At 33.8% G+C, this 23,278-nt stretch overlaps 2 protein-coding genes and 1 long non-coding RNA gene across 3 annotated transcripts; all 3 read left to right on the top strand.

Annotated features, from left to right (window-relative positions):
• Window positions 1–664: 664 nt before the first annotated feature.
• Window positions 665–1,727, top strand: LOC146936389 (uncharacterized). Its single transcript, XM_085751264.1, has 3 exons — window positions 665–795; window positions 902–1,252; window positions 1,344–1,727. The coding sequence occupies exons 1-3, from the start codon at window positions 727–729 to the stop codon at window positions 1,590–1,592; spliced, it is 669 nt and encodes a 222-aa protein (XP_085607390.1). The 5' UTR covers window positions 665–726; the 3' UTR covers window positions 1,593–1,727.
• A 667-nt stretch (window positions 1,728–2,394) lies between these two features.
• Window positions 2,395–3,402, top strand: LOC146936388 (uncharacterized). The gene is made up of 3 exons (XR_015030577.1): window positions 2,395–2,535; window positions 2,615–2,967; window positions 3,050–3,402. It is a non-coding gene; the product is annotated as an uncharacterized LOC146936388 (long non-coding RNA).
• An 8,574-nt stretch (window positions 3,403–11,976) lies between these two features.
• LOC146936387 (heat shock 70 kDa protein-like) lies at window positions 11,977–14,189 on the top strand. The gene has a single exon (XM_085751262.1). The coding sequence runs from the start codon at window positions 12,184–12,186 to the stop codon at window positions 13,990–13,992; it is 1,809 nt and encodes a 602-aa protein (XP_085607388.1). The 5' UTR covers window positions 11,977–12,183; the 3' UTR covers window positions 13,993–14,189.
• The last annotated feature ends 9,089 nt before the right edge of the window (window positions 14,190–23,278 follow it).

Here is a 23,278-nt window from a genome sequence, read left to right as displayed (position 1 = left end):
TGAACCAGGTTTACCGATACACATTAATTTTAAGTTTTACCTTAGAAAATCCAATATTTTCTAATTTTAAATATTTATATTAAAATTTATATACTCTTAAGTTATTGCTTTGAAATATTATAAACTCTACTCCAATTATATATTCCTACTTTGTTTTTTGTATTGTAGGATAGTTTTTTGATTCGCCAATTTTCATATGCATGCTTCAATGTGACATGTTCCCTCATACACTTAACTACAAACATTTGTAGAATCTCAATATTTCTAACTCTGCACAATAAATAGTGTAGATTCCTGCAAAAGCTTTAGATTCCTGCAACATAAAACTCATGCTACACGTTACACAGCAAACAAATCAAAATATCAGCTGCACGTTATAACTTCGCCAGCTCTATATTCCTATCCTTGAATTCTTTATACAATAGTATTCCCTGTTCGACACACAATAAATACTATTTATTTTGATCAACCACCACTTGTGATTATTATTTATATTTATATACCATGAGATGTTAGGAAAGATTTATATACCAATGACAAAAACATTGGCTTCACGTGTTAGGAAAGATTAAATTTTATAGACTAAAATAATATCAACCATGAGATGTTGACCACATTAATATGTGGCAATTACAACTCTAAACAAATACAATTTTATATCAACATACAAAGCAATTAGCACACTTCATTCTCATCATTTCTTCTTAACCATTTTCATACACAACCATGTCTATCAAACTTGCTCTCCAAAAAGATCCAATTGAAACAGTTTCAGCAATACGGTTGACATTTCAGGTTTTGTTCTTCTTTTTTTATTCCTTTCAGTCATCTATGCTTACTTTTATAATTACATTTTCTTAAAATTCCTGTGTTTTTTAACACCTTTTTATATGATTTAAAGTCTCATGCAGAGGTTGATCCACAATTCGTTTACAAGTTTCAAAACAAAATTCGTGATCCATGGATCATTATGAAGGAAGATGGAGGTGTGCAATCACTAACCTTCAATCCAAGTTTGATTAATCCTACATTATCTGAAGGATGGGACAAACTAAAAGAATATCATGGCTTTCCCGATAATGTTGAAGTAGTTTTTGGATACTATGGTAACAATATGTTTGGCGTGGTCATGTTTAGAAAAATGGGTTGTTGTACCGAATTTCCAAGTTATCATAGTAAAAGCTTGCTTCCAGCTAAAACTAGGATCTTTGATGTTCAACTTACTCCAAATGACTTCATAAGTGAACTTTTGGTTGGTTGTCTTCTTTGTTATTCAATTTGTTTTTTTTCCTCTTATTTTTAACTGTTTTTTTTAATTATGCATTTGATTTTGTCATGTCCAGACTCTGCCAGATGATTTTGCAAAGTTTGTGAAGACCACTTTTCTGAACAAAATTACACTATGTTGTGATGATGGACGAAACCACCTCTTCCATTTTTTCTTAAGGAATGATGTCAAGCATACTACTACTATGGGTCTCAAGTGGAATGACTTTTGCAAGGGAAATCACTTCATTCCTGGTCAAAGCATTAGATTCAAGTTCTCAACTTCCAGCATCGAGATGTGTCACGTTTTTCCTGTTCTTATTTAGTATATTAAGGATGTTATCAGCATGTGGGGTATCTCTTATTTTATTTTCCATGTCAAACTTTATGGTTGTAATATTTTTCAAGTTCCTACAATTATATGTCTACTACTATTGTATAATTAATATGTTGTTCATTTTCGTGTATTCCTTATAAATTTGGTCTTTAAGTTTTTTTACAATTACATTAGCGTTTTTAAATAAATCTCAAACATAATATATATCATGCAAACGTCTGATAATGGGGTATAAAAAATATATTGCAACAACGAACCCATAGGCCCATTCATAAAATGACATTTGCCATATGAAGTGGCCTGATACACCTTCAATTCATGGACCAAAATACACGATCCAACTCAATTTCTTAATCTTCTGCTCAATGACTACCCATATGACAAATTTGTATATATCAATTTTGAATTATAAGTTTTTCTACAATAATCCGATAGGACCCTAATTTTCTTACAAATTTACGCCCAATTCCTTTATTCAGTTGATCACCAATGCAATGTTCAATTTGTTTAAATTCCTAACTTGCAAGGTTTGTTTGAAACGGCATGATTTGAAACAATACATTAAACTTTACATATAACGTGCAAGATATAAAATGTTCCGCTGCACTACTTAACCAATTTACAACTACGATGATCTTTTGTACCATGCTTGAGTAGATACAAGTAGTAAAAGACAAAAAAATTGCACATTACATTATTACTCATTAATGACAAATTCAAAGACTCAATCATTCACACTACCATACAAACTTTAGTTCATATTTTATTACACATCGATATGACAATCAAATGTTTTGTAGTGCATGTATACTATATTTATATACACACATACCTCAAGTAAATCTTTGCAACACAATTTCATCTCCATCTTCCTTTCATTCATAATGGACTCCAACAGACCTTATTTCATCACTGTATGCAAAAAAAATCAGGTATTTCTTTTATTTCTTTCAATAACATGACTGAATATTACTCAATATACAATATTAACTAAGAGTTTTTTTTTTCCAGATGAGTGCTGAGCTTGATCCAATTTTCATTGCAGAATTCTTCAATGAACTGGATGAACAATGGGTCTTGGTTGATGAAAATGAGAACCAACACATTGTTGTATTTAACCAAATTTTAACAATGCCTTATATTACCTTTTGTTGGGAATCATTGGGAATTTACTACGAAATCAATGATTATGGCCTAATATCTTTTACATATATTTAGGTGAAAGTAAGTTCCACATACACGTGTTTCATGGCCCAATCCAAACAAACGAATTTCCACGGTATCATAGCCAAACTACATCTATAACTCGCAACCCAACTTTTGTGGTTTTTATGCCTAATATTGATGAATTTGGGACAAAATTGGTTAGTATTCACAAATGTCTTATATTTTTCTGGTCTTTATTTTTCTTACAATACAATCAATTCCATTTTTTCCTTCTTGCAGATCTTACCAAATGACTTTGGATCTTTTTTGAAAGGAAAAAAACATTCTCATTTACGATTGTGTGGATCGTCAAATTCTATCACAACTTGCAAGTTGTACTTTGAAGATAATCAACAACAAACACAAACTATTGTTAAGATAGGACGTAGCTGGACTACCTTTATGCTAAACAATAATATTTATCCAAATGATATTTTAGAGTTTAAACGTGACTCAATTATGGCAACAAATATTGTCATTGTAATCAAGTATGATGAAAGTTCAAGACACCTGTTTTAAGTATTGTAATATTTGTAACAAAATTTCATGTAAAATTTATGCAAATAAATCCATTACTAATTATCATCATGCCATGTTAATTGACAAAATTTATCTTTTTTTTGCATCTTTCTATGTATTTGTACAAAACTAATGCCTCGTTTGGTCACAAATTCCTGCTATATATATTTATAAAATCAAAATCAATATAAAGACAAGATGGGATTGATCAATGATACACATCTCTGTTGCTATTGTAGACCAAGATGGGATAGGTCACACATATATGTTTATTAGTACACACTTAGCTCTGTCAAATCTACTGGTTTCTTTTAAATCTACTGGCGTGCTACACCTACAATACAAGACATTCAATTTTTTCAACTTGAAAAATTATTGCTTACATTTGAGTATACATAACGACAGCTACCCACATGTACTACTACCATCATCTTATTACTAACCTATAACTAATATACGATAATCTTTATTTATACACACCAAAAGTTCCGCAAACCAACAATATCTTCAATTGACTTCAACTTTTCATTTCCGATACCACATTAGATTTTTCAGATAATGGAAGCTCAGCATATTATGATTGCCAAAGGTCCTATTGATACATTTTCTGCTATAAAATTAACATTCCAGGTAAATATGAATTCTTCTTTTTTCACTTCTTAACATATATATGTACATATTCATATACCATAAAAAGATACTAATTTATAATTCTCTAAAATACAACCACATGCAGAAGTTGATCCAATGTTCGTGGAGAAATTTTCAACAGACTTCATCAACCAATGGAACATTGTTAAAGAAGATGACTCACTTCTGATACTTAACATTAAGAAAAATCACTATAACCCTACATTAACCACTGGTTGGATTGCACTAAAAGACTACTATCATTTTCCAGAAATCGTCAATGTTTCATTTGCTTATTATGGAATGAACATTTTCAAAGTCACCATGTTCAATGAAGTCAATTGTCCAACTCAAATACCTATCTTTCATAGTAGAAGTCTAAAGCCAACTGAGACAATATATTTTGACATCCAACTATGTGGGAATGTTATGAAAAAATCCAATCTGGTAAACTATAATAACTTACATTATAAATTGTAATTATATTGATTTTTTTATTTTTTTTTATATTTTATATATAAATGTTATCAACTATACTGTCTTACACTATAATTTTTATTTTCAACTTTCTAATGTGTTTATTTTTTTTTTTCTTTGCAGAAATTACCATTTGGTTTTGGAAGTTTCCTTAAAAACAATATATATGACAGTCTAATTTTATGCGGGGACAATGGTGATCACCAAACAGTCAATATCTTTACCAATGATGATTCAAATTCCACTACAAAAATTGGACCTTTCTGGAACAAATTTGCCCGAACCAATCTATTTAATGCAGGATGCACAATTAGATTTAAATTCTCAATCACTAATTCTTATGTTTGTCATGTCTTCCGCTTACAGTAAATTTATGTTATCTTTTGTTCTTTCTTAGTATCAAATTGTTATTTCTGAGTATCCAATGCTATGATGTAATATTTTTTTTCCTGTTTTTTCATAATTAACAATGTATTATCATCATTAACAATGTATTATCATCATTTCTCAAGTTTATAGGCTGTCTATTATGGAGATTACTATGCAATGCTTTCAATTTGTAAAATTATATCACTTTTTTTTTAGGTAATATTAATATATCACAATTATTGACTTTTTCAAACAACATGCGTTTACTGTACCCGTGCGTCAGCACGGGTATGTTACTAGTTTATAATTAAAAAAAATTTAAAAATCTGAAAATTAATTTTTGAAAATTAATAAAAAATAAAAAAATTAGAAAAAAATTCAGATTATATTTTCTAATATAATAAAAATCACTGAAACTTAATTTTTAAAATAAAAAAAAATAAAAATTGGAAAATATATTTCAAAATAAAATTGAAATTAAAATAAGTTCAATTTTTTTTAAATTAAAAAGTTTTTTTCACTTTTTCTAAAAAAATAAAAATTCAGGAAAATAAGATAAATTTCTATTTTTATATAAAAAATATTTTTGTAAAAAAATTAAATATTCTGGTAAAATAAATACTTTTTTCGAAATAAAACTTTTTATTTTTTCTCAAACAAAAAAATTCTAGAAAATAAGATAATTTTTTATTTAAAAATATATTTTATTTTTGTAAAAAAATTAAATGTTATGGAAAATAAAATTTATTTTTTATTTTTTTAAAAAGAAAAATTCTGGAAAATAAAATTCATTTTGAAAAAGTTTTTTTTGAAAAAATTCTGGAAATGTTTTATTTTAAATTTTTTTTTTAGACTTTTCATATTGAAAAGAAATCTGAACTTTTTTTAATTTCAAATCTGTTTTTCAAATTTAAGAAATATATTTTCGAATTTTTTTATGTTTTTGGGAAAAAAATCGGAACTTTTAAATTTGAAAAATAATTTTTTCGATTTTTGAAAATTAATTTTCAGATTTTTAAATTATTTTTTTTGTTTTTTATTTTTTTAAAATTAAATATGATGTGTTAAATGAATTATACATGTGGCCAATGAAAAAAATAATGAAAAAATAAAAATAAATATCCACATCATCGCCACGTAAGAGATTCTACTGAGTCATAGGGGTCAGGGGTAATCCTGAAGAATCTTTATTTTACAAGGACGGAATCTAAAATTTTGTTTTTACAGGAGGCAAAACCAAAAGTGTTATATATTACAGAGGGTAAAACACTATTAATCCTTAAATTTATATTAAGATAATGGATTACTACCAAAACTATCCAAATAGCTTTCCTCTATTTATTGACACCTATTGTACTTAGGCATATCTCTTTCACTCATCCAATTCAAATAGATTGCCTAGCTCATCAACAATAACCTATTTAAGAAGAAAAATAAATATCTACTATATATTCTACTTCAACTATCTATTATGTATACCTATACTTCTTGTACATGAGAAAAATAATGAGTAGCCAAATTCAAGCATCTCTCTCGCACAATGACGAACAATAATACCTTTCTTCTTCTTTTAATTTTTTATATCTTCTAAATAAATAAAAAATCTATGCAATTTTATAAAAAGGAGTCACTAAAAATTGAACACTAACGTAGTCGTCTGTCAAATTTCCTATTGCCTTTAATTTTATATTTTATATCTTTATTACTGTATATAGTTCAAATTTCTTTTAGCAAAATATTTACGAGTGCTCTCAGGGCATTCTTTAAGCACATAAAGTAGTAAGATTTTGTGAAAGTTTGTGCATTTATTGCATTGAAAATTGATGTTTTACTTTTCTTTAAAGATTAATTTCTTCATTAGAAATGCTTAAAGAGTGTCCCGTGAGCACTCGTTAACAAGATCCTTTCTTTTAATCATATACCACACTCAAATGATTTTGATAAATAATATAGAAATAATAAGCTCCCATTCACAATGCATATTACTCGTTTTGTTTTGAAATAAGATAGTGTTCCTATTTAAGTTGGATTTTTTTTGTCGTAATGAGATTATCTGATTGTTTGTAACCAAAATTTTAAATAATATTAGGAAAATTCTATGGTGAAGTTATAAGAATGACTTTTCTGGTGAAGTTAATCCTCAAATTATATTATATCTCAATTTAATTAACAAAATGACCCTTTTCTTGAAAACCCTAACAAATTAAACCTTTGGCTACTGATTTTTCTCAAGGTTCCAATTCTACAATTTAAGGGAAAAGAAACAGAATCAGTGAAAAAATCTAAAAAAACATGTGATATTATACACCTAAAATTGAACAGTTATAAACCGATTTTCACAAGGTTCCAATCCTTCAATATTAATAAAACCCCCCTTTTCTTATAAATCCTAAAAGTTAAATCTTTATAAACTAATGTTCTTCAATTTCATCAGAAAACAAACAGAATTATGAAAATTCTAAAAAATCATCACATCTTCCTCCATATTGCTTTTCGCCTTCAACACATAGATTCCAATTTGTGCATTAAGATTGAAATTTCCCTTAATATTTTGCACGAGGAGTGATTTGTAATAAGGTAAAGTTTAGTCTTAGAGTGGTCCACCAGCAGGACAGTAGCTGGCATGGAATCAACTGTTATACTATTGACTAAACAAAATAACTTTTTCAAAAAAGTCAGTTTTCTGACTGCACCATAGAAGCTCCCTATTATTAAATGCACGGGTTTTCCAAAAGTATTCCTCAGCTTTTAATCTTGCAGGAAGAAACACTCGGGTCTTTCTTGCGTGTAGGTGATTTGGATTGAAAGAAACACTCAGATCTTTCACCAAAAGAGGTCTTGCTTGATTAATTACTCGACAAAATTAAGCTTTAATCATGCTGGTGGCTGAAAGCGAATTGCCCTAGCTTTGTTTTCTCTTATCATTTTTATTGGTTGAATCTTTTACCTTGTTTGGGTGTTTATCTGTAATGGGGTCTTGGCCCTCGGCCTCTTTTTTGTTTTGTTACTTTTATTATTCAGATGTAACTTGATAATTTTTCAGCTGGTTTTTTGGCACTCCTTGTACTTATTTTTTAAGGCTTTCAGTAATATATTCAATTTTAACTTCTTTAAAAAAAATTAAATAATATTATAAAAAAGATAAAATAGTAAACACCATAGTTTAAATGAACGGTGTAAATAGAATAAAAAAACACAACAACAAAATTATGTATCCTGTTTTATATATAGGTGTAGATACAAAACATAATTTTTTTTGTCACTAATCAATTGACAAATTGATTCTTTTCATATCTTTTAAATAATATACTAAAATGATAATAATTATAATACAATAAATTAAATATTTTTGCACACAATAGTTTTCACTCAAGTGTTGGGATGACACCTTTTGAGGCTTTGTATTGAAGGAGGTGTAGGACTTTGTTGTGTTGGTATGAGTTAAGAAAAAGTATTGTGTTAGGATCGGAAGTTGTTCAACAGACTACGGAAAAGGTTAAGATGATTCAGGAAAAGATGAAAGCGTAGAGTAGGCAAAAAAGTTACCATGATAATAGAAGGAATGATATTGAGTTTCAAGTTGAAGATCATGTGTTTTTAAGAGTGAACCCCGTGACCGGTGTTAGATGTGCATTGAAGTGTAGGAAGTTGACACCTCGTTTTGTTGGTCCGTTTGACATTATTGAGAAGGTTGAGCAGTAGCGTATCGGATTGTGTTACCGCCGTTGTTGTCGAATCTTTATGGTGTGATTCGTGTGTCTCAACTCAGGAAGTCTGTGTATGACATGTCGCATGAGATTCAAGTGGATGATTTGGAAGTAAGCGATAACTTGACCGTTGAGACTTGGCCGGTGAGGATTGTGGATTGAGAAATGAAGACGTTAAGAAGTAAAGAGATCGGTTTTGTGAAAGTAATTTGGTTTGGACCAACCGGTGAGAGCATAACTTGGGAATCGGAGAATCAGATAAAGGAATCGTTTTTGGAGTTGTTTTCTTTAAGTAATTTTCGATGACGAAAATTCTTTAAATGGAGGAGAGTTTAAACAACCCATTTTTCGTTAGGATTATTTAATTTATTTATTTATTATATGTGTTTAATTGCTTGTTTGTGTGTTTGCTTTGGGATTAGTGGTTTTTTATGTGAGAATGGTATTATAGTCATTTTTAAGACTAAAAGTATTATGGTCATTTGATGAGTGAAGGCATTTTGGTAATCTTAAAATTAAAGGGTATTTTAGTAACTTGGGTGAATAGTTATTTTTCCTAAGATTATTATTAACTTGAGGTAATTATTTTGATATGGTAATAAATGAGATATTTTAATGCATTAAGTGAGTAGTAACTTTTTAAATTTTGGTAAGTCTTTTATTTATGGGATGTTCGTTTATTATTTCTATGTATATTTGTGGCAGAGAAAGTTATTACGAGACTTGAATAAACAAATTGTTGTGAATTCGGACAAAATCACACCAATGAATAACAAAGATGTGTGGAGCAAAGGAAGTGGTAATCAATAGATAAAGTGTCTCCAAGCAACAACAACAAAAACAGACCTAAATCTAAGTGTAGAGCAACACCACAAGCATAATCAAAGCAATAAAGATAAGCAATGAAAGAAAGGAACAAACACACCAAGATGGTAACACAGTTCGATCCAACATGACCTACTCTGGGGGTGAGAGCAGCCCTCCAATCCACTAAGGTGAAAGTGATACAAATGGGTTACAAGAAATTAGCTTAAAAGATCATAAAAGAACAAGACCTAATTTCTACCCATTTTCATGTCACCCACACTCACAATGAATCCTAAGAGAAAACACAAAGGAAACTTTTGATCCTTCCAATGGTGAAATCTCACTACCCAAGGTGTTTACAATGTTTCCCAACCCAAGAGATCCTCACTACAAAGACACTCAACCCTAAAGTTGCCTCCTTTGTAATCCAAGTTTCTCTCACTTTTTCTTTTCTTTTCTTATGATTCTTAATTGTAAAAACAGTGGCGAATTAATCAAGGATGCTAGTGATAAAACTCACTTTTTCTTTTCTTTTTTGTGGTTTTGAATCTTCACGATGTACCCATTTTCTGGGTAGTTCATGAAAAAAAAATCGCATGGAAATTAAACATTTAGACTCTAGTTTAAATTTTGAGTTTTTTTTGTTTGGATTAAGTTTCAGCTGAAAGAATTAGACCGTCTTTGTTTTGAATATGGTTTTAGAACACAAGTTAATTCAAACCATAAGTATTTAGAATCATAACAGTGGAGGAGAGAATATAAAAATTGGAGAAGGGAAGTGTGTGATTCAAGCTGTATAAAAAGAATGGGAAAAAGTTGGATCTAAGACGTAAAATTATGTGGATGTCTTTCTAATGGCTTGGATAACTTAAAATCTTGTTGTTTTAGTTTATTTGGTACCATCAATATGTTGGAATGATGGGGAAGAAGATGGTGGTGTTGCTGCATATCTGGGTTGTTGGATGGAGAAGAGAGAGAATAGGAAAAGTGAGAACAAAATAAAGAAGTATATGGTGCTGTCGGTGTATACCAAGAATCACATAGATTCACAATCTAATGGATATGATCATTTTCTTTTACTTGCTCACGGTGAGAGAGTTATTAAGCTCTCCCACCCTAGCCAGCACCTTTGTTTAAACCATTAACATAACAGCTATACAATACAAACTTTATGCTTTAGAATACATTATCCTTCCCAAATGAGCTTATGTTCGGAAAAAAGGTTGTATATTATGGAGAGGAAAAAATGTGAAACAGGGAGTGAGAATAACTGGTTGTTTTTACAAATCAATGTTGTTCGTCCAAAGAGTATAATATTACGGTGGAGAGAAAGTAAAAAAAGTGAAAAAGATAATGTTTTTTTTACGAATAAACATATGTTCCAGCAAAAGGTAGGTAGTATTATTGGTGGAGAGAAAAGAGAGTAAAGGAGATAGATAGAATAATTGTGTTTTTGGCACAAGAGATATAAAATGCTTTTAGCACCGATCAACAATATCTTTTCAGATTTATTCCATAGTAATAATTTGGTCTTTCGAATTGATTTAGATTAATTCGATCCATATGGGATAATAATGAATAAAAGAAAGGACAAAAAATAGGGTGAGGGGGTCGGAAGGAAAGAAAGAAAGGACAAGAGAATTTGGAATCTTAAACAGTCTCATTCACTTTAATTCTGGACTTGGTGGAAATTCAGAATACGTAACAATCACACTTATTGTGAATATGGCTTCATGCTGAACAGGGTAGACTTGACTTGGTGTTGACTTGGTGTTGAGGCTAAACAAGTCTTTCGGGAATAGACAAATAACAATGGTGATAAAGCTGGAATAATGCATTGACCAAAAAAAAAAAAAAAAGCTGGAATAATGCACAATATATTTTGTCTTAACTTTTTTTTTACTTGGTTACAGATATATTTTGTCTTAACTTGAAACGTACCACAAAATTAAAGATTGGGAAAACGTATAAACATTAGAAAAAATGAATATTAATTTAACTAATTATTTTTTTCAAAATACTCCTTCTGTCCCATATTATAAGCAAAAAAAAACTCACACTTATTAAGAAAACTAAAACATAAGAATTTGGAGTATAATTTTTTGTGTTTTCTTTAAAAAAAGTTTCATAGGAAGATGTAAAAACAATTTTTATTGGCTGTTGGTTATGGAAAAAATGAAAGAGATAGAAAATTGAATGTAATTTGTATTTAATTTTAGGGTTAATTAAGTTTTTAGTCCTTATAAATATATACAGTTTTGTTTTTAGTCCCTACAAAATAAAATCACACTTTTTAGTCCTTGTGACATTTTTCTTAAGCATTTTAGGGACCCAAAATGCTGATAGAAAAATTTTATAGGGACTAAAAATGCTGATGAAAAATTTTATAGGGACTAAAAATGCTGATGAAAAATTTTATAGGGACTAAAAAGTGTGATTTTATTTTGTAGGGACTAAAAACAAAATTGTGAATATTTATAGGGACTAAAAACTTAATTAACCCTTAATTTTATGAGAATAAAGAAAAGTTTTTCTTGAAAAAGAGATTTTTTCTAAAAACAAGATTAAATAAGATAAAAGTTTGTGTTTTTTGCTTATATTTTAGGAGAAAGAAAATGAGTCTTTTTGCTTATATTATGGAACGGAGGGAGTACCTCAACACTTGCCAAACTATTCTCCCTGTATATTTTCCGTACACTTATCTCATTCCCCAACTTTTCTGAAAAATGTTCTCTCATAGTAATTATACAATTTCTATGCCTATAATTATTATAAATACTACTACTTTTTGATCAATCAGATCCATATATATTCTCAGTTCACTAACCAAGACACCATTCTTCTTCTTTTGTTCTCTCCTCTCCCATGGCAACAAGAAAAAGCAAAGCCATAGGCATTGACCTTGGTACAAGCTACAGCTGTATTGCAGTGTGGCGAAACAATTGTGTTGAGATCATTCCAAACGACCAAGGGAACCGTGTCACCCCTTCTTACGTTGCCTTCACCGATACTGAAAGATTAATAGGTGATGCTGCCATAAACCAATCAGCCAAAAATCCACACAACACCGTTTTTGATGCCAAACGTTTGATTGGTCATCGCTTCTCTGACCAATCAGTCCAACAAGACATAAGGTTTTGGCCTTTTAAGGTTGTTCCAAACCACAAAGACAAACCCATGATTGTTGTCAATTACAAAGGCAAAGAAAAACATTTTTCACCTCAAGAGATATCTTCCATGGTGTTGTCTAAATTAAAGGAAATTGCTGAAACTTATTTGGGTCATGATCATGAAGTGAACAAAGCTGTTATCACTGTTCCTGCTTACTTCAACAACTCACAGAGACAAGCTACAAAAGATGCAGGAAAAATTGCCGGTTTTAATGTGATGAGGATCATCAACGAGCCTACTGCAGCTGCTATTGCTTATGGTTTGGACAAGAAAATGTGGAGAGAAGGCGAGAAGAATGTTCTTGTCTTTGATCTTGGTGGTGGAACTTTTGATGTTTCCTTAGTGACCGTTGACGAAGGAATGTTCCAGGTTAAGGCCACTTTGGGAGATACTCATTTGGGTGGTGTTGATTTTGATAACAATTTGGTGAACCATCTTGTTGAATTATTTCATAGAAAGTACAAGAAGGATTTGAAGATCAGTGAGAATTCCAAAGCTTTGGGGAGGTTAAGATCAGCATGCGAGAAAGCAAAGAGGTTACTTTCTTCATCATCACAAACAGTTGTTGAGCTTGATTCACTATGTGAAGGGATTGATCTACATTTCACTGTTACTAGAGCTTTTTTTGAGGAAATAAACAAGGATTTGTTCAGAAAGTGCATGAAGACTGTGGAGAAGTGTTTGATTGAGGCAAAAATTAGTAAAAGAAAAGTTCATGAATTTGTTATTGTCGGAGGGTCTACTAGAATTCCGAAGATTCAACAACTACTGAAGGAAATGTTTAGTGTCAACGGCGAAGTCAAAGAGCCTTGCAAAAGCATTAATCCTGATGAAGCTGTGGCTTATGGCGCAGCAGTTCAAGCAGCAATATTGAATACTGAAGGAGACAAGAAGATTGAAGGCTTATTGCTGTTGGATGTTATGCCTTTTAGTCTTGGTGTTGAAACTAAAGGTGGTGTCATGTCTGTTTTGATTCCGAAGAATACTAGGATCCCTACAAAAAAGGAGAATGTTTTCTCCACAGCCCAAGGTAAAGTTTTGATCAAAGTCTATGAAGGAGAACATGCTAAGACTAAGGACAACTTTTTGCTTGGTAAATTTGAGCTCTCAGAATGCTCTTTAGTACCTAGAAAGGTTCCAAATATCAATATTTGTTTTGATGTTGATGTTAATGGAATTTTGGAGGTTACTGCTGAAGATAAGACAAAAGGGTTGAAACAGAAGATCATTATCACCAACAAGGAGGGAAGGTTGAGTCCTCAAGAGATGAGAAGAATGATGAGGGATGCCGAGCGGTATAAGGCAGAGGATGAGGAGGTTAGGAAGAAGGTGAAAGCAAAGAATTTGTTTGAGAATTATGTTTATGAAATGAGGGAGAGAGTGAGGAAGCTTGAAAAGGTAGTGGAGGAAAGTATAGAATGGCTTGACAGAAACCAATTGGCAGAAATTGATGAGTTTGAATTCAAGAAGCAGGAGTTGGAAAATAGTGTGAAGTTTCTTTAATTGTGATTTAAGAACAAGTTTCTTGAGTGTGAAGCAATGTTAATCAATTAGTGTCGATGAAATTCTCTTTTCTAATTTATGGTTAATTTCTATCCTACACTTATGGTTATGTAAGAAATGTTGAGTTTATAATTACGTTATGATGATGTGTGTGCAATGTAATCGATTAATTACAATAAAATGTCCAATATTAAGAAGTCTTCTGTGACTTTGATGAGTAGTTAGAAAAATTGAGTAGCTTAGATGACCATAAATTCATTAAGATGGACCCAAATATACCTGTTGAACAGATAGAACTTGAACTACCACTCCGGTTGACCCAAATTATATGCATTTTTATTTGTAAAAAAGGCATTTTGACAATTTAATACAATTTAAGAAATATAGTTCATTTTGTATAAGATGAAACAAATCTTACCACTAATTCCCAAAGTTCTGAGCCAAAGTGAAAGGGATATTTCATCACCTACTGGATTGGCTAAATTTGCATGTAGTTAAACCCCAAAGGAAACAATGTAGATGAAAGCACACTACACTACACCATCCGGTCACTATTATAAGCAAAAACTTAAATTTTAAATTCATTCAATTAATGATGTATATGATTTTTATTATATATCACATACATCGTTTAATGAATAAATCTAAAATGTTAATTTTTGCTTATAACAGTGACTGAAGGGTGTATGAAGTATCAGATGACTTTGGCTAAAGATATTTACTATTAGGCAGTTGAATGATTAATATCTTTCATTCTGTTAAGAATCATAATGGTTCTGATAAGTGTTCAAAAGTGATATATTTCATATGATAGTTTAGGCATTTTAGTGACTTGTTTTGCAAGATTCTCCATAGAAAACTCCAAATATTATGCAAATATGTCATTTATGCTTTTGAGCCTTATTCTACCCTTTTTGTGCAGGAAAATACAAGCAAGGAGCAAGAAACGTCAAAGTTCAAAGCCATACGCTATTAGCGTGATCTACGCTATTAGCGTGATCAAGAGATGCCAAAGTCCAGAGAGATACGCCAATAGCGTACCTGGAGCGAAATCCTGGAGCACTCTTGAAGAATACGCTATTAGCGTATACTGAGCTATTAGCGTACAAGCTCCAGAGAGCTACGCCATTAGCGTACCTGGAGCGAAGCTGGTCATGAAGAAATACGCTATTAGCGTGAGATACGCTATTAGCGTAAATGCTCCAGAGAGCCACGCCATTAGCGTAGCTGGAGCGTAGAAGCAAGGCAAGACCAACGTGGCACAATCCCATTGGCCACAAACTTAAACCGCCACACTGCGCTATTAGCGTATATTTCGCTATTAGCGCAGGTGTAAAAACACAGCCCATTTAAATAGCACTCTTACCTCTCTTTTAGGTCATTCACTATTCCATTGATATTTTCATACATTCTAAGAGAGAGGTCAGAGCTATTTCCAAGAGAGAAACACAAAGCAAGTGGTTTAGGAGTAGATTCAACTCAAGATCACTTTGGACACGAAGGATCTTGACATGGAATCTTCATCTTTCCTTCATCCTTTGCATAGTATACATGTCTATGTGTAGCTATCATCTACTTTGTAGTATTGAGGTAACAAACAAGCTATTATGTAATCTTTTGATCTTTTAATATATAAGGTTCTAGCTTAATGATTCAATATTGTTGTTATTCTTATGTTTAATGCTTTCAATGAGATTCAAGATGATTTGGACACGAACTCTTGAATCTAGAACTAGAATAACAATCTATCTTAAGTTATATCATTTTTACAAGTTTGTAAACCTTTGATAATTACTTTTAATCAAGAATTTAATGCTTTTGGATACTTAATCAGGCTTGACACGGTCGATTAAGTTATCCGATCGACTTTGTTATCGTTTAAGGGATTTGGACACAAATGTTTAAACGCTAACTTAGAAATAACGATGTCACTTTGGACACGAAGGATGTTGTAGAAATGATTGTAATAATATTGGTTATAAAGCTAGAGTCTGTTAATCGATCGAGAGATTGCTGCTGTTATGCTTGCTCGTTATCTTATACCGCAAGCGAAATAGTTCGATCTTCTCTCGTTTTTACTCTTATGTCATTTTTGGATATAGTGTTACAAACAGACATTTTATAAAGGATACCTTAATGTGAAAGATTGTGAAAATGCTTATGATTAACGCAACTCCCTGCGGAAAATGATCCTATATATACTCACGTGTACATAGTTATATGACATGTAGAAATTCTACATCAAAATGGCGCCGTTGCCGGGGAGTAGCGGATTTTAAATTATAAGTTTTGAAACAATTTTGTCATGTTAAGTCAATTTTGTACAAAATTCTTTCATGCATATACTTATACACTTATATTATTCATTATTTTTTATGCTAACCACCTGGTATAGTCTTGGTAAACTTCGTTTATGCGAGGTACCGTTTCTAAAGACGACCTTCAATTTGATCCTGAGATTGAGAAAACTGCTAGGTTACTTAAGGCACAAGCAAAGGAAGCTAAGAGACTAGCCAGGCTGGCTCAGCCGGACTCATCTAGTTCTATTCATTCTCCTTCTGGTTCGGTTCATACACTATCTCCGAGTGGTTCTCTACACTTGACTCCACCATCATCACCGGAAAGGGACACAAGTGAAGTTATGGCTAATGAAAATCAAGATGAGAATGCTTTCCCATGTTGGGTTAGTCCAAGAAGGCTTGCTAGCCTTGGTAAACAAAATACCAAGCAAGTCGAGTTGAAATCGGGGTTGATACATTTGATTACTCAAAACCCTTTCACTGGAATGGATCATGAAGACCCTTACAAGCATCTCACAAACTTCTACGTTACCGCCGGTACTCTTGGTATGAAGGAAGATGAGGAAGAGAACATGTTTCGCAAATTATTTCCTCATTCTTTAATTGGTAAGGCTAAGGAGTGGTACTTAGATCAACCTACTTCTTTGATGAAAAATTGGCCTGAACTAGAGAAAATGTTTCAAGAGAGGTTCTTTCCAGAGGATAGGCATCTTGAAGCTAAAACATCAATGACAACTTTTTCTCAAGGCCAAAGTGAGTCTCTATGTGAAGCTTGGGAGCGATACAAATCTTTGCTTAGGAATTGTCCGAAGCATGGTTATGATAGCCAATTGCAAATCTACCTTTTCCGTCAAGGGCTTCAAGACATGTCCAAGACAATGTTAGATGCAAGTGCAGGCGGATCTATAGCTTTGAAAAGTCCTGCTGATGTTGTGAAGATCATACACCAAATGGCTCTCAACACTAGAAAATCATCTCACAACCGGAATCCTCAACAACGGAAAGCCGGTATCATTGAACTAGAAGCAAATGATGCAGTTTTGGCTCAAAATAAGCTTCTCACTCAACAAATGGAAGCTATGCAAAAAGAGATGAGAGCTATGCCAAAACAAATTCTCGAATCTCTCATGAATGAAGGAGGAACATCTCAAGTTAACACATGTGAGCTTTGCACGGGAGATCATCCCACCGGCTATTGTCCCGCATCTGGTTCTTTTGAAGAAGAAGAGGTAAATTATGTGGGAAACCAACAACAAAGACCTAACCAACCACAACAAGCCAGAACCTCACAACAAGCCCAAAATTCGGGTACTTCCAACTTTCAAGGAAGATATCCGGGTAACCAAAACTTTCAAAGACCATGGAGAACCCCTTACAACAATAACTACCAACATCCACAATCCAACTTTTACCAACAACCGTACCCTCAATTCCAACAACCTTTCAACAACCAATATCAATTCCCACCACAAAATAACCCCCAACAACCTAACAATTCCCAAAGCACCGACGAGACTTTGAAGCAATTTATACAAATGTCAAAGGCTAATCAGAAGAATACCGACGCGTCAATCAAAGGCCTTGAAACGCAAGTTGGTCAATTAGCACAACAAATGGCTCAAGGTAATCTGCAAGTGGGAACTTTCACCGCCAACACTCAACCAAATCCTAAGGAGCATAACAAAGCATAGCAGTCAAAAGCTATTGCGACACGGAGTGGTAGAGTGATCGGTAAAGGGGTAGGTGAAGAGATTGTAGTTGAAAAGAAGGATGAAGAAGTTGTTAATGAGGAGGATCTAGTGAAGTTTGAGGAGGATGTTGTGGAGATAGAGAAGGATGTGTACATAGAAAATAAAGAAGAATTAGTTGAAAAAGAAAAAAATGAAAAAAGAGAACTAGTTGAACAAGACGAGATGGAGAGGAAGAAGAAAGATATGGGGCAAGATAAAGGCAAGAAAAAAGAAGTTGAGAAGCAAGTGGTGGTTCAACGCTTACCATACCCACATGCTCCATCGAAGAAAGATAAAGAGCGGCAATACGCAAGGTTTTTTGAACTCTTCAAGAAGTTGCAAATTGATATACCATTCTCAGAAGCCTTGGAGCAAATGTCGGTCTATGCTAAATTCATGAAAGACATCCTTTCCAAGAAGAGAAGAGTCAATGATGAAGAGACTATCCAAATTGATGTCAATTGTAGTGTTATTATTCAAAGAAGGTTTCCTAAGAAAGAGCAAGATCCGGGAAGAGTCACTCTACCGGTAGCTATTGGCACAACACATGCAGGTAAAGGACTACTTGATCTTGGATCAAGCATAAATCTCATGTCTTTGTTCGTTGCCAAAAGAGTTGGTGACCTTTGTATAAAGCGGACTAGGATGATGTTGCAATTGGCCGACAAATCCTTTGCAAAACCACTAGGTATGGCCGAAGATGTTCTTGTAAAAGTGGACAAATTTATTTTTCCGACTGACTTTGTGGTTATGGATGTCGAAGAAGATGAGGATGTGCCTATCTTAATGGGAAGGAATTTCATGCAGACGGCTCGGATGATGATTGATCTTGATGATAATATCATGAAGGTTAAGGTAAATGATGAAGAGGATACAATTTCAACATCCGGGAAGCCTTGAAGTACTCAAAAGACAAGGGTGCATGCTTCAAAATGGATGCAACAGAAGAAGTCATCTTGACTACTCGGAAGCAATTGCACAAGAGAACACCCCTTGAGAGTGCTTTGGTGGACGCACTCAATGCTATTGATGAAGATGAAGCAAGAGACATTGAAGAGTGTTTGAAGGAGCTAGATTCCTTGAAGGAGATTCTTCCTAATCAAGCCATACTTGAAGATTTGAAAGAAGAATCCAAGGAAGAAGCAAAAGTTGATGACACCAAGGTAGAATTAAATGTTTTACCATCTAATTTGAAATATGTTTTTCTTGAGAAAGATGGTACAAAACTGGTGATCATTAGTAGCTCCTTGTCCATAAATGATGAAACAAAGTTGGTAGAGGTCCTCAAAGCCAACAAGGAAGCGATAGGGTGGATGTTATCCGACTTGAAAGGGATAAGTCCATCTTATTGTATGCACAAGATTATGATGGAAGAAAACTACAAACTGATAGCACAACCGCAACGCCGCTTAAATCCAAACATGAAAGAGGTGGTGCGAAAGGAAGTAGTGAAGTTGCTTGAAGCCGACATGATCTATCCTATCTCGGATAGTGCTTGGGTAAGCCCGGTTCAAGTAGTTCCCAAGAAAGGAGGAATGACGGTGATCACTAATGATAAAGATGAGTTGATCCCAACTAGAACCGTCACCGGATGGAGGATGTGTATCGATTATAGAAGACTTAATCAAGCAACAAGGAAGGATCACTTCCCATTGCCCTTCATGGATCAAATGCTTGAAAGACTCTCCAGTCAATCCTTTTATTGCTTCCTAGATGGTTACTCCGGTTACAATCAAATCGCCGTGAACCCAGATGATCACGAGAATACGGCTTTCACTTGTTCCTTTGGTATTTTTGCTTATCGAAGAATGCCATTTGGCTTGTGTAATGCACCCGCAACTTTTCAACGGTGTGTTCAAGCAATCTTCTCCAATTTAATTGGTAAATGCATGGAGGTGTTCATGGATGATTTCTCAGTTTTTGGATCATCATTTGATATGTGTTTGAATAGCTTGGATACCGTGCTGAAGCGGTGTATTGAAACTAGCTTGGTGCTCAATTGGGAGAAATGTCATTTCATGGTTACCGAGGGTATTGTCCTTGGTCATAAGATTTCTTCAAAGGGTATCGAGGTAGACCAAGCAAAGGTCGATGTCATTGGAAAGCTTCCACCACCGGTGAATGTCAAAGGTGTTCAGAGTTTTCTTGGTCATGCCGGGTTTTACCGGAGATTCATCAAAGACTTCTCAAAGATAGCAAAGCCTATGAGCAACTTGCTCAACAAATATAAGTCTTTTATTTTAGATAATGAATGTCTTTTTGCATTTGAAACTTTGAAAGAAAGATTGACCACTGCACCAATAATCATTGCTCCTAATTGGGACTTAAATTTTGAATTAATGTGCGATGCAAGTGATTATGTTGTTGGTGCGGTCTTGGGTCAACGTAAGGACAAAATTTTTCATGTTATTCACTATGCAAGTAAGGTTTTAAATGAGGCACAAATTAATTATACCACCACTGAGAAAGAGTTACTTGCAATAGTTTATGCAATGGAGAAATTTCGTTCTTACCTTGTAGGTTCCAAAATTATTGTCTATACTGACCATGCAGCTATCAAGTATCTCCTCACTTAGTCCGACTCAAAGCCAAGGCTCATCCGATGGATGTTGTTGCTTCAAAAGTTTGACTTAGAGATCAAAGATAAGAAAGGCACGGAGAATCTTGTAGCTGATCACCTTTCAAGGTTGACAAACAATGAGGTGACAAAGAATGAACCGGAAGTTCGTGAAGAATTTCCCGATGAAAGGTTGCTTGCAATCAATGTGAGACCTTGGTTTGCTGACATGGTGAACTACAAAGCAACCAGATTCATTCCAGAAGATTATGAATGGCAACAACGAAAGAAGTTCCTCCATGATGCTAATCACTATGTGTGGGATGAGCCATACTTGTTCAAAATTAGAGCGGACAATCTCTTGCGTAGGTGTGTGGATGATGAAGAGGCAAAGAAGATCCTATGGCAATGTCACAATTCACCCTATGGAGGTCACTTCAACGGGGAAAGAACCGCCACAAAGGTACTTCAATCCGGGTTCTATTGGCCAACTCTTTTCAAAGATGCCAATATGCATTGCAGATATTGTGATGAGTTTCAAAGAACCGGATCAATGTCAAAGAGAAATGAGATGCCTCTACAAATCATCCTTGAAGTGGAAGTGTTCGATTGTTGGGGTATAGATTTTGTTGGCCTTTTTCCTTCATCATATTCCAATGAGTACATCTTGGTAGCTGTTGATTATGTTTCAAAGTGGGTGGAAGCCGTAGCATCGCCTAAAGCCGATAGCAAGACGGTAGTGAAGTTCCTAAAGAAGAATATTTTCACCCGGTTTGGTACACCAAGAGTTCTTATTAGCGATGGAGGGTCACACTTTTGCAACGCACAACTTGCCAAAGCCTTAGATCATTATGGAGTCAAGCACAAGGTAGCATCACCGTATCATCCGCAAATAAATGGACAAGCCGAAGTTTCCAACCGGGAGGTCAAACGAATACTTGAGAAGACGGTCTCTACATCTCGGAAGGATTGGTCGGCTAAACTTGATGAAGCTTTGTGGGCATATAGGACTGCTTACAAGTCTCCTATAGGCCTCACTCCCTTTCAAATGGTCTATGGCAAATCTTGTCACTTACCGGTTGAGCTTGAACACAAAGCATTTTGGGCACTAAAATTCCTAAATTTTGATCAAGAGAAAGCCGGTGAAAGACGAAAAGTTCAAATGCATGAGCTTGAAGAAATGAGAAATCAAGCTTATGAGTCTTCAAAGCTTTACAAAGAACGGACCAAGAAATATCATGATAAGAAGATCATTCAGAGACAATTCATGCCGGGGCAAATGGTGTTGCTTTTCAATTCAAGACTAAGACTTTTTCCGGGCAAATTGAAGTCTAAGTGGTCCGGACCTTTCATGGTTAAAGAGGTCAAACCATATGGAGCTGTTGAACTTGAGGATCCAGTCACAAAAACCAGCTAGACAGTTAATGGGCAAAGGCTTAAGCCGTATTTCGGTGGTGAAATTGATCAGAGTATGTCGATGATTTCACTAATCGAACCATGATTTCTTCAAGATAAATGCGTCGAGCTCATGACATAAAACAAGCTCTTGCTGGGAGGCACACCCAGTTTTGTAAGTATTTTTATGTTTATTGCATATAGTAGTAGTACATAAGCATTGAAAGCAAAAATGAAACAACTTTGAAAAACTGATCCTAATGCCTCACGCCATTAGCGTGGAAGCTCCAGAGAGCAGCGCTAATAGCGTAGTTTTGGCGTGTTGGAAAAAAAAATTTGTGGGCCCAAGGGGAATAACTCCCCTTAACTTCTCAAACCCACATTCTTTCCCCTTTTCACGGTTACACTTCTCATTCTCACAAAAACACACACAAATACTTCTCTCTCTCACACACTAACCCTAAAAATCAAACCCCTTTCAATTCAAGTCAAGCATTCATTCTCTGCATCAATTTTCTTCTTGCGCTTGCTTTATCTTCATTGATTAACTGGTTTGATCCTCCTTTCCTTTCCTTGTTTTTAATTTGAAAAAAATCCATGTTTGGACATGATTAGCAATGGTTAGGTTAGTGTTAGAGTTTTTGCTTTGTGATTAGAGATTGTTCTTCATTGATTTTAGTTTGAAAAGGAACAAGAATCATAACCCACATAGCATTTATTCTCAGAAGAGATACTTCTGGAAAATATGCAGGGGAGATATCTAATCCCAAGAAAAGCCCATGGAACGAGATTGTCAACATGACTATGTTCAACAGCAGGAAGAGAGGTCAATATACTGATCTGATCATAGAGAAGAAAATGCTTCTGAAGATTCAGAATGAGAACCTGCTACCAAAAGGTGGTGGCAGTGATCAACTTCTTTGGGGCATAGAGTGTCCCTTCATTACTTTATCGAGAAGGACAAAGTCAATGTGCCCAAGTATATCTTCAAGCGCATGATAAAGGAGCTTAGAGAAAGCTAGCAGAACAGGAGGTGTTGGGTTCCTTATGGTAGACTCATCTCAGAGATTATTCACCAAGGAGGGATTCTGAAGGCTCCCAGTAATGTTAACTTCTTTACTGATGAGCAGCTTGGCACTGAAACTGGAAAGGTTATTAATGCAAAGACACTCAAGCATATGAAGATGATTAAGTCAGTCACAAAGCTCAATACTGACTTGAGTGAATCAAGTGCAAAGTCAAATCTGATGGAAGACTTTCCTCCCATCTGTAAGAAGGACCCTCCTGAAGTCCATATGCACTTT

Source organism: Medicago sativa, chromosome 3 (genome assembly GCF_051527215.1).
Source record: "Medicago sativa cultivar Bolivia chromosome 3, Bolivia_mono, whole genome shotgun sequence".
In the NCBI taxonomy this organism is placed as follows: domain Eukaryota; kingdom Viridiplantae; phylum Streptophyta; class Magnoliopsida; order Fabales; family Fabaceae; genus Medicago; species Medicago sativa.
Note: the sequence above shows the minus strand (reverse complement) of the source record. Positions and strands in the feature narration are given on the sequence as shown.